Source organism: Phodopus roborovskii, unplaced genomic scaffold, assembly GCF_943737965.1.
Source record: "Phodopus roborovskii unplaced genomic scaffold, PHOROB, whole genome shotgun sequence".
NCBI lineage: Eukaryota > Metazoa > Chordata > Mammalia > Rodentia > Cricetidae > Phodopus > Phodopus roborovskii.
The window spans coordinates 9,952,522-9,964,484 of record NW_026126636.1 but is presented as its reverse complement, the minus strand read 5'-3'; the positions used below and the strand labels follow the sequence as shown (position 1 = coordinate 9,964,484).

The following is an 11,963-nucleotide window of genomic DNA, read 5'->3' as shown; positions in this document are numbered from 1 at the left end:
CAAAAAAACAAAAACAAAACAAAAAAAAAAAAAACCTGCACTGCAATGCAATCAGGTGGGACTAAAGGCGTGCGCCGCCACCACCTGGCCTTTAATGATTGTTTTTAATTACAAGTAGAAGAATCTGGCTAGAGTAGGAGCTCAAATAAAAGGGAGAAGCTGTTTTTAGGTTTCTTGTGTTAGGTCTGGACACGGATTTTGTAATTCTGTGCTTGTCTGGTACATCTAAGTCATTAGAACTGAAGGTCTCCGAAAGGCCTCCAACTTTTCTGTTGAATTCTCCTCTCCACTCTATTCACTGCTTCCCCAGCCAGGAAACAACCAGAAAGAGCTAAGTCAATGAGCCTGATCGATTCTCGGCTCTCACCCTTCCCAGTCGTCGGCGATCCTCAGCCATGCCTCGGGCTCCGCCTCTCTCCCTCCGGAGCCCGCCCTCTCGCCTCCGTGCGCACGCGCCGGTCTTCCTATTGGCGGGCTGACGGACAGGCTCGGCCAATAGCGTCACGAGGGAGGTGGAGCTTCTGTGCCCACGCCCCCTCGTTGAATATTCAAGAGGCGGGCGAGGGACGCCGCGGCGAGACGCCATGAAGTGAGGAGGGGTTCGGGGCGCGCGGTCGGCGCTGCGGTGGGCGATGGGGCGGCCGGTGGGCGCCGCCGGGGCCGGGGCGCGGCGCGGAGACGCTGCGGACACCGGTCCGGGTGGCTTCGGGGTCCGTGGCGGGGACACGCCGCGGGGGCGGCCGGGCGGGCGGCACGGAGGCCGGGGCGGCCCGAGAGCGCCGGGCACCGACGCTCCGCCGCCGCCGCCAGGCTCAACGTGGACGGGCTGCTGGTCTACTTCCCGTACGACTACATCTACCCGGAGCAGTTCTCCTACATGCTGGAGCTCAAGCGCACGCTGGACGCCAAGGTGGGTGGCGGGGCCGCGGGCGGCCGCTCGGCTCTGCACACCCAGGGCTCCCCCGCCCCGGCCCGGCCCGGCCCGGCTGACTTCCTGCTGGGGGCCCGGGCGTGCAATCCCAGCACCCTGTGACGCTCAGGCTGCAGCACCGCTGCGAGCTTAAAGGCCAGCTTGGGCCATAGCGGGAGCCTGCTCAACAGTTAACAAGGTAGCTCGCTCAGCTGGTAGGGCGCTTGTCCAGCTAGCGTCATGGATGAAGCTGGGGGTTCAACCCCCGCCACCGCAAACCTGAATGTGACAGCGTGTGTCTGTGATTCCAGCAGCTTTGAAGGCCAGCCTGGCTTTTATAGTGAGTCCCAGGCTAGCTAGGGCTATGTGTAGGGAGGCTGTTTTCCCAAAATGTCTAGATAACCTGTGGAAGGGTGAGCATACTCGAATCCAAACACTGAATTAACCCGGTATGGGATGATGCGTGCCTGTAACCCTAGCCCTGGGGTGGCTGAGGCAGGAGAATGACTGGGCACTTGGAGCCAGTCTACATACAGAATTTCAGGACAGCCTGGGCTATGTAGAGAGAACCTGTTCCGTAGAAAGAATTGAACCAATGCGCTGGGCAGGTACCTACACCTTCGGCTACATCAAAGCCCACTCTTCACTTTTTGTTATTCGACAGGACCTCACAAACTTGCCTAGACTCACGATGCATTTAACAACCCACTTGCCTTAGGTCCCTGTCTTGAAGAAGAGGAAGAAAAAAAATAATGTTTTGGTGATCATCTTGGGGTATATGAGACTCTGGAGAGGTGGCTCAGTGGTTAGGAAGGCTTGCTGCCCTCCCAGAGGACCCCAGTTCGATTCCCAGTGCCCATGCCTGGCACTCACAACCAGCTGTGACTTCAGCTCTAGGGGATCCGGCACCCTCTCCCTGCTTCTGCAGGCACTGCATACACACAGTGTACACACATACATACATACACATGAGTTAATTTTTTTTTTTTTTTTTTAAGATGGAGCCAGTGACGGCCTTCCTAGGTTATTGTGAGGATTGGGCCAGTTCACACATGAAAGGCAACAGCTTCCATTTTACAGCAGTTTTTTTGTTGTTGTTGTTTTTGTTTGTTTTATTGTTGTTGTTGCTAGGAATTAGACCAACGTGCTGGGCAGGGTGAACATTTGCACCTGGAGCTACATCCCAGCCTCTTTCCTTTTTCTACGAGATAGGACGGCCCTGACTTGCGCAGGCTGACTCTGTAGCCCAGGCTGACTGGCGCTGGCCTTAGCAGCCCCTGCCTTAGGTTCCTGGGTGTCAGACAGGCTTTCATAGGTAACTGGTGTGGATACTCAGGCTCTCCGGCAGGTGTGCAGTCACAGCTGTGGAGGTTGGAGGGCAGCTGCCTGGGCTTGGTGGTACCTCCCACTTTCTGTGGGGCCTAAGGATCAGGCTGGTAGGCTCAGTGGCAGCCACCTTTACATGCTCGTCTCCACAGCCCTGAACACAAACTTTCTTTAAAACAATTTTTTTAATGGTATTTGTTTGTTTATTTAGAGTGTGTGTGTGTGTACATGCTATGGGGTGCATGAGGAAGTCAGTGGATAACTTTGAGAGACAGTTTGGTTCTTTCCTGGGGATTGACCTTGAGTGATCAGGCTTGGCCACAGGTATCTTTACCTGCAAAGTCATCTCGGGGGCCCACAATTCTATTAATCCTCTCAGTGTTTTGGTTTTGGTTTTTCAAGACACGGGTTTCTCTGTGTAACATCTCTGGCTATTCTGGAACTCGCTCTGTAAACCAGGCTGGCCTCAAACTCAGAGCTCCTCCTGCCTCTCTGCCTCCCAAGTGCTGGGATTAAAGGTGTGCGCCCCTGACTGTCCTCGCAATCTTGCTCCAAGTAAGGGCTGTGAAGGCACTCAGAAGCAAGGATACTGTGACCCAGAGACGTAAAGGTTCTCAGCTTCTGCTGCTCAGCAAGGTCACCGGAATAGGACTCAGCCTGTACCCTCAGTACTCAGGAGGTAGAGGCAGGAGCATCTCCAAGAGTTCAAAGCTGGCTGGAGGTGCATAGGAAGTACTAGACTAGCAAGATTCTTGGGGTGAAAATTAAGAATGAAAAATAAAAACTCAGTAAAAAGGAGAAGCAGAGATGAAGCTCCTTGCTCCCTGGGCCTTGATGGCAGCTCAGTGTTTTGTGTCTTGTGTTCCTATGTAATGGATGTGTTGGGGAGAGTCCCCATAGTTTTGTTCTGAGAGCCGGGTCTTGTGTCTTCTGTGCCCAACTTTCAGGGTCATGGAGTCCTGGAAATGCCCTCAGGCACTGGGAAGACAGTGTCCCTGCTGGCCCTGATAGTGGCCTACCAGAGGGTGAGTGACCATCCTGAGTGTCTGGACTGGGGAGGGGGTGCTGGATGGGGCTGAGCTGATTGTCACCCACAGGCTTTTCCGCTGGAGGTGACCAAACTTATCTACTGCTCTCGGACCGTACCTGAGATTGAGAAGGTGGGCAGCGAGGGTGGACCCGGTGCTCTGTCCCCTCCCCTGGGCCTCAGTGGTCCCCAGGTGCTGCCCTCACCAGCCTGGTGAGCAAGGGCTTATACTGCCATCATCTAAGCAGGTCATAGAAGAGCTTCGCAAGCTGCTCAGCTACTATGAGCAGCAGGAGGGCGAGAAGCTGCCGTTCTTAGGACTAGCGCTGAGCTCAAGAAAGAACCTGTGCATTCATCCCGAGGTGAGACCCGGGCCTTGCCCTCAGCCTTGGCCTACCCAGTAAAGCCCCGGAGACAACCCTTGGCCAGTATGGGGTGCCCACCAGAATCTCCTTTTTCAGTTAGATCTTGGCTCATCCTTCATAACCCAGGTTGGCACTTGTGCCAAGATCAGAAACTGCTTGAGTGCCAATGTGGGGCCTCAGAATTTCTCATTTGACCTTACGGGATAAGTCAGTCTGAGTGGTATAGCATGCTTGAAGTATTGGCATTTTTGTATACATAAAACATAAGTGAATTTCATGGCAGCCTCCCGTCCTATCTGACAGTCTATTACATGTATGAAGGTATTCCAGAACCCCAAACACAGTTGAGCCAAGGGCTTCTCAGTGAAGACAGGGTTTCTCTGTGTAGCCCTGGCTGTCCTGGAACTCACTGTAGACCCGGCTGGCCTTGAACTCACAGAGATCCTCCTGAATGCTGCGATTAAAAACATGCACCACTATTGTCAGCTTGATTAGTTTTTTAAAGATTTATTTATTTGTATTTGTTGATTTTATGTGAGTGCTCTATCTGCATGTGCACCTTTATTCCAAAAGAGGGTATCAGGTCCCATTATAGATGGGTATGAGACACCATGTGAGAATTGAACTCAGGACCTCTGGAAGAGCAGCCAGCGCTCCTAACTCCTGAGCCATTTATTTTTGGTTTTTCGAGACAAGCTTTCTCTGTATTGTTTTGGAGCCTGTCCTGGAACTCACTCTCTAGACCAGGCTGGCCTCGAACTCACAGAGATCCACCTGCCTCTGCCTCCAGAGTGCTGGGACTAAAGGTGTGCACCACCAACTCCTTGCTAGGTGTTTATTTATTAAACATTTATATGTTGGTTTGTTGTTGTTGGGGGTTTTTATGATTTATTTATTGTGTATACAGTGTTCTGCACATCTCCCTGCACACATTATTGTGAGGTAGGGCCTGAGTGTGCAGTCCTGCTTCAGCTATCTTAGTAAGTGGGATTCAGGCAGGGGCTGCCATGCCCATCTCTAGGGAAAGTTCTGGGTCTTAGCAGTGCCCCCACTCTGACACTCCTGCAGTACGTTCTTTTAACTAATAGTGGGTCAGGTGAAGGTTCCGGTTGCCCAGAAACCCCTGCTGACATGCTACTCGTGGTGGCCTGAGTTTGGAGACCCGGGTTGGCACAGCTGGCATGTACTACCCCTGCCTCTGTTGTAAGTTGTCCCCTGTCCCCTGAACCCCCAGGTGACACCACTGCGCTTTGGGAAGGATGTGGATGGCAAGTGCCACAGCCTCACGGCCTCATACGTGCGGGCCCAGTACCAGCAGGACGCCAGCCTGCCTCACTGCCGTTTCTATGAGGTGCAGGGAAGGGAGGTGCCGGGCGGGGAGGGCAGGGGCTCTGGGCGGCAGCTCTCCCTGACCCTGCCATCCTCTGGCCTTGCCCCAGGAATTTGACACCCATGGACGCCAGGTGCCCCTCCCTGCAGGCATCTACAACCTGGATGACCTGAAGGCCGTGGGGCAGCGGCAGGGCTGGTGCCCCTACTTCCTGGCTCGATACTCGGTGAAGAGCTGTTTTGTTCTCTTCTGGCGCAGGCTGGCCTCAAACTTAGAATAACCTTGCCTCAGGTTCCTAGCTATGGGGGTTGTAGGCATGAGCCACCTTGCCCACCATCTGTTAGCCTGTCCGTCTGCTTGCATCTTTGTTGACTGGTACCTAGGCTAAGTCTCCATCCCGCTACCTCTGTTTTTGCCTTGCCTGGGTGGTCCTCTCTGTCTGTTCCATCCATCTACTGTGTCTGTCTGACTTTGGGTCACGTCTGTACGTCTGGGAAGGATGACGGGAGCAGCTGGGCCCAAGGCAAAAACCCTTCCATCCACGTGCCCAGATCCTGCATGCCAACGTGGTGGTTTACAGCTACCACTATCTCCTGGACCCCAAGATCGCAGACCTGGTGTCCAAAGAGCTGGCCCGCAAGGCTGTTGTGGTCTTCGACGAAGCCCACAACATTGGTGAGGAGGGTGCCAGGGTGTGCGGACGGGGGCAGCCTCTCTGCCCCTCCTCCACCCCCAGAACCTGGCTTAGCCCGCCTCTGTCTGCTCTTCTCCCTAGACAATGTGTGCATCGACTCCATGAGTGTCAACCTCACCCGCAGGACTCTGGACCGCTGCCAGAGCAACTTGGACACCCTGCAGAAGACTGTGCTCAGGTGCCTGCTCTGTCCCCGTGTTCCGTCCGGCTCAGTGGCCCTAGTCACCTGCCCCATTCCAGCTCCTGTCCCTGTCCCGTGTCCCCATCAGGATCAAGGAGACGGATGAGCAGCGGCTGCGGGACGAGTACCGGCGCCTGGTAGAGGGGCTGCGGGAGGCCAGTGCGGCACGGGAGACGGATGCCCACCTGGCAAACCCTGTGCTGCCCGACGAGGTGCTGCAAGGTGAGCCGTGCCCCGCCCACCGCCGCTCCTACGCCCTTCCTTCCTGCGCCAGCTGACTCAGTCTCCCCGCAGAGGCCGTGCCAGGCTCCATCCGCACAGCCGAGCACTTCCTGGGTTTCCTGCGGCGGCTGCTGGAGTACGTCAAGTGGCGGCTGCGCGTGCAGCATGTGGTGCAGGAGAGCCCGCCTGCCTTCCTCAGCGGCCTGGCCCAGCGCGTGTGCATCCAGCGCAAGCCCCTCAGGTGCGCCGGCAGAGTGTGTGTGTGTGGGGGGGGGGCAGGGGTGGGTGACACAGCCTCTGGGAGCCTGGGAAGGTGTGTGTGGCTTTTCCTTTTGAGTGTGGGGGTCCATGACACTGGCTGAGGGGGGTGTGGCCGCACAGAGGTAGAGTGACTGTTGGTCATGGGTCTTGTTTAACAAGAATTTGCATGCAAGAGGCAAATCTGGGCACCGTGTGATAGTGCAGTGTGCCATCCGGAGTGGCAGCTCTGGGTGCCTTGCACAGTGTGGGGACAGGTTGGCCACAAACAATGCCCAGGCCAGCCCGCTGTAGCTTCCCTCCCCTGACCCGATCGCTTCTCAGGTTCTGTGCTGAGCGCCTGCGTTCCCTGCTGCACACCTTGGAGATCGCGGACCTGGCGGACTTCTCCCCGCTCACACTCCTTGCTAACTTTGCCACTCTCGTCAGCACTTACGCCAAGGGTAAGCTCTCCTCTCGCCTCTACTGGGGCCCTGGCGGCAGGACTTGGGGGCCCAGCCAAGTTGGGTGAGTTTAACTAGAGGAGGTCTGGGCGTGTGAGACCGGGAAGTTGGGCTACTGAGGGCCCTGGGGAGCCTCGTGTTCAGATCATGTGCCCAGAGGGTCCTCCAGGCTGCAGAGGGGACATGGAGTGAGCAGCTGTGCCACTGCCCAGAGGGGTGCTGTGGGGTCAGCTCACTCTGGAGGCCTTTGCTTGGGTCTGGGTGTCGCCCCCCACCCCTCACTTTACAATGAGTTTTTAAAGCTTATCCCTGGGGATTACTACCGTAGCCAGGAAACCAGGTCAGCTGGCATCCTGCAGTTGGCTCAGCCTCGGAAGGAGGGTACCCCAGCCCCGCCCCAGGGCTGTTGGCAGCTGCCTCCAGCCCTCACCCAGCCCCTTCTCTTGGCCTTCCTTGTTCTCTCTCCTGCTCCCCCAACTGATCCATCACATTCTTACGTGAAGCCTGCTTCCCTGGGCCCCCATCACCTGCCCAGTCCTTTTCCTTTGTCACCCCCACCCAACTCCGTGCTGGGCCTCCCCCCCCCGTCCCGGCTGGGTGTCTGGATAGCTATCCCCCCAGTGCAAGGGGACCTTGTGGGTGGGACCCAGGCTGTGTCGGTCACTGCCGAGTCCTCAGCATGGTGCTGGACACAGGACCTGATCGCTTCTTACCAAGTGAAACAGAATCCGTGAATGTAATCATTTGTTCAGTCAACAAATGGGCCAGGCCCAGCCCTGTGGAGGCAGCGGGCTCTAACACAGCCTTACCTGCCCTCCTCATCCAGGGGTCACAGCCTGGGGGCAGGGAGCAAAGACCATCGCAGGTGATACTGGTGTGGCAGTGCTTTGAGGAGCAGTAGCCTGGCCTCCAGGGGAGCCTCTGGGGCAGGGAAGGGCCCAGCCCACCGAGTGGGCCCTGGGGGTGACTGACTCGGCTGCTGGGAGAACTCGGTACTCTTCTGGGTGTGGGAGCAGTGTGCAGGCGCCAGCCAACCTGAGGTTCCACCGTCTCCCTGGCTGGCCCTGTTCCCACACCTGAGTACAGCCCTGCCATGTACCGGCCCGGCAGAGGCGTGGGCGGGCACTTGGATGGTGAGCGTCTGGGTCGTATGTGGTAGTGACCACATGGTGACCATGTGAGACTCACCAGCCTCCTCCCCCCTCAGGGTTCACCATTATCATCGAGCCCTTCGACGACAGGACCCCCACCATCGCCAACCCCATCCTGCACTTCAGGTGAGAAGCAACCCGGTGTGGATGGGATGGGCCTCGGCCCCCGGCCTCTGCCCCGTGTGACTGCCGTTGTCCCACAGTTGTATGGACGCCTCCTTGGCCATCAAGCCTGTGTTTGAACGCTTCCAATCTGTCATCATCACCTCTGGGGTAAGGACTCTGTGCAGTTGCTCCATGGCGGTCCTGGTCCCTGCCCCATCCTGCTGAGGTCTCCCTTGCTGCCTCTGTTGCAGACATTGTCCCCCCTGGACATCTACCCCAAGATCCTGGACTTCCACCCCGTCACAATGGCAACCTTCACCATGACGCTGGCCCGAGTTTGCCTCTGCCCAATGGTGAGTGGGTGATACTGGCGGGGCCACCGCCTCCTGGCTTCTATGCAGGCAGCCAGCCGTTCAGCTGTGGCTTAGGCCACCGATGGACCCAGCAACCTGGACCATAGCATTTAGGGAGCAGGCTTGGTGCTTTGTCGCCATCTTGGTCAGGGCACGTTTGCCACTTCTCAGACTGTTACTTGGGTAATGAGCCTCCCTCTGAAGCCTAGGGCACAGCTGTGTCCTCTAACCTCCAGGCCTCTGCTTTGGAGTGTAGAGTGTGGCGGGGTGTTAGGCATGTTCACTCCACAGTCCGTGGGCCACACAAAGCCAACTATGGCTGGGGATGCACATCAGAAACCCTTACACAAGTTTGTGGCCTGCTTGCACGCTTCAGGAGCACGAGCTGTGTAGAGGGCAGTTGCCAGAGGGGTGGATCTGTGTGCACGCCTCCTCTCTCGGCAGCAGGGTTAGACGGATGTTTTAGAGCTGTGGGCTTTTTGGAACTTCAGGGGCTGGGAAACAGCTTTCTCATGGGTGGGGAGGAGGGGGAGCCTCATGAGGCTCCTAGACTAAAATCCAGCCCGGGCTACATGAGACACTATCTCAGAAGAGGGGGCATTTTTAAGTCAAGGGTGTCACAGTACCTTCGCTCTGACTCTTCCAGATCATCGGCCGTGGTAATGACCAGGTGGCCATCAGCTCCAAATTTGAGACCAGGGAAGATATTGGTGAGTCACCTGTGTGGGTTTGGTTGGGGTGGGACGCAGGTGGATGAGGTCCAGCCTCTGTGGCTAACACAGGCCCACCATGGGTGTCTTCACTGTGGGAGCTGCACCTCTAGGCACATCACTGGGGCCTTTGGAACATTGGGCACTGGCTTCTGAGTGTCCTCTAGAAGGGTCACAGCCACTTCTACGTGTTTCTTATGGCCTTGAACTTGGGGTGGCAGGGGACAGCCCTCTGATAATAGGCTTGGGAGGAAGAATCCGGGATCTAGGTAAGTACCTCAGTGGGCTGCAGGAGAGGATCCAGTCTCCAACCCCCTCTCCCTAGCTGTAATCCGAAACTATGGCAACCTCCTGCTGGAGATGTCTGCTGTGGTCCCCGACGGCATTGTGGCCTTCTTTACCAGCTACCAATACATGGAAAGCACTGTGGCCTCCTGGTATGAGCAGGTACGCCGTCCCCACTGCCCACACCCTCAGCTCTTGCTGTGGGGTCCCACTCCCCATGTTTGCACTGGGGACACGTCACAGGGTAGGGCTGTAGCGCTAACAGCACCACTGCACCATCCCCACCAGAGGGGCCACCCCACCTTTGGGGCAGGTGTGATGCGCTGCCCTTGGGGTTACTGCAGACTACGTCCCCAGCAAGCAGGCCCGGCGCCAGGGGACGGTGCTGTGAGCTTTAGGGTCCAGAGAGTTCGGCTGGACTAGAACTCCCACCCTAGGAGCTCTCCTAGGTGTATGGATGAGGCTCCATGGGGCTAAAGGGACGTTCCAACAGGCACTGTGGACTGTGGGCGTGGCTCAGGCAGGTACCTAGTCTGGACTTCCCCAGTGAGGGGCTGTAGGTTAGGTGAGTGGTGGAGCAGAGCATGTGGGTAACATGTACAGGCACTTGTCACAGTAGATCCCTAACCCTGAAAAACAAAGTAGATTCACCACTGTGAGTCTGTGAAGCACCTGGACCCCTCATCTGAACTTGGTGAGGTCGGGGCAATTTGTATTTTTTCCAATCAAAAGTCCCTTAGTTTATAAACATTGCTAAGAGCTCTGCTCACTGAGTTGCACAAGTGACCCTGTATTTTTTTTAAGTCTGTGCACTCCTGGCTGCCTTGGAACTCGATTTGTAGATCAGGCTGGCCTCAAACTCTCAGAGAATCGACCGCCTCTGCCTCCCTAGTGCTGGGACTAAAGGCATGCACCACCAACGCCCAGCCAGAACCTGTATTGTCCTGGTGGGTGGCCTGACTTTATCTTGGTCATTGCAGTGACAGATTTGAACTCGGGGTACCCCTGGTCTTGCCTGGATTATGGTCAGGCCCTCCACTTTGGGCCCCGTGCCCACCTTCTTGGGTAGGGATCGGCACCCCACTTTGGACTGTCAAAGAGGTTGGACAGCTGAGGGCCCGGAGAAGGTTCTCCATGGGAGGCCGCAGGGCTGAAACAAGAGTGTTTTGGTCCTGTGGCCTGACCTCCTTGTCACCCCCAGGGCATCCTTGAGAACATCCAGAGAAACAAGCTGCTCTTCATTGAGACCCAGGACGGGGCAGAGACCAGCGTGGCCCTGGAGAAGTACCAAGAGGTGGGTGCCTTGGACGGGCAGGCAGGGCGATGCCAGTTGCCAGCAGGCGGATGGGAAAGGGCTGGGAAGTGACGGCCTCCAACCCCTAGGCGTGTGAAAATGGCCGGGGGGCCATTCTGCTCTCGGTGGCTCGGGGCAAAGTGTCAGAAGGGATTGACTTTGGTGAGTTGACCCCGCTCAGCCCAGTGGCCTGCCCACCCTCCCATGGCTGCTCCCTTGGGGACCACTGGGCATGCAGAGGGAGGGATCCCATGCCCGAACCACACCCTGGGGGGTCCCTAAGCGTGCACCCTAACACCAGCCCAGAATGCACTGTTACCCTGCTGTCCTGCCCCCAGTGCACCACTATGGACGGGCTGTGATCATGTTCGGGGTCCCCTATGTCTACACCCAGAGCCGAATTCTCAAGGTGAGTGGGGGGGCAGCCGTGTCAGGAGGGGCATCGCGTGTGGGAAGGGCGGGGTCCCTACCTTCCACTCCTCCTCTCCCCAGGCCCGGCTGGAGTACCTGCGGGACCAGTTCCAGATCCGAGAGAATGACTTCCTCACCTTTGACGCCATGCGCCATGCAGCCCAGTGTGTGGGCCGCGCCATCAGGGGCAAGACGGACTACGGTCTCATGGTCTTCGCTGACAAGGTGGGGCTCGGGCCCGTGGGCACCCAGCCTAGCTGACGCCCTTCCTTCCTCACGGGACAGGGCGGTAGGCAGCCTGGGTCCAGCCTGGGTTTGCCGTCCTCCCCTCCCTCCTCAGCGCTTCGCACGGGCTGACAAACGGGGGAAGCTGCCTCGGTGGATCCAGGAGCACCTGACTGACTCCAACCTCAACCTGACTGTGGACGAGGGCGTGCAGGTTGCCAAGTACTTCCTGCGGCAGATGGCGCAGCCCTTCCACCGGGTAAGCCTGGGCCTGGTGCCTTCTCCCCTCCCAGGGGCACACTTCCTAGTCACCTCAGGGCCATGTCCAGGCAGTAAGGGAGAGGGAGAGACCAGTGCCCGCTCCCTCGTTTGGTCACCGGACACGGGGCCATGTTGATGTGTGCAACCTGACGCCCTGTCCTTTTCCTCTGCCTCCAGGAAGATCAGCTGGGGCTGTCACTGCTCAGCCTGGAGCAGCTGCAGTCAGAGGAGACGCTGCGGCGGGTTGAGCAGATCGCACAGCAGCTCTGAACACAGACTGGTGACATCGGAGGCACCAGGAGGTACTGGAAGGTTCCGGGACCCTCAGGCAATTTTTACCCAGTTCCAGACAGCAGCCTTTAATTGCAGGGAGGACAGCAGGACCCTGATCCACAGGTGCCACCCACCCTCC

At 57.3% G+C, this 11,963-nt stretch overlaps 2 protein-coding genes across 3 annotated transcripts in view; both read left to right on the top strand.

Moving 5' to 3' along the window:
• The window catches only part of Ercc1 (ERCC excision repair 1, endonuclease non-catalytic subunit), a 103,437-nt gene that overhangs the window by 35,235 nt on the left and 56,239 nt on the right, over positions 1-11,963 (top strand). The gene's annotated exons all lie outside the window — the stretch shown is intronic.
• Ercc2 (ERCC excision repair 2, TFIIH core complex helicase subunit) lies at positions 575-11,840 on the top strand. Its single transcript, XM_051207834.1, has 23 exons — positions 575-589; positions 811-910; positions 3,184-3,261; positions 3,334-3,396; positions 3,512-3,625; positions 4,863-4,979; positions 5,068-5,184; positions 5,510-5,633; positions 5,734-5,830; positions 5,922-6,055; positions 6,128-6,296; positions 6,638-6,756; positions 7,964-8,033; positions 8,111-8,180; positions 8,264-8,365; positions 9,012-9,075; positions 9,401-9,522; positions 10,562-10,654; positions 10,744-10,816; positions 10,993-11,063; positions 11,147-11,290; positions 11,406-11,549; positions 11,729-11,840. Exons 1-23 carry the CDS (start codon positions 585-587, stop codon positions 11,819-11,821), a joined length of 2,283 nt encoding a protein of 760 aa, XP_051063791.1. The 5' UTR covers positions 575-584; the 3' UTR covers positions 11,822-11,840.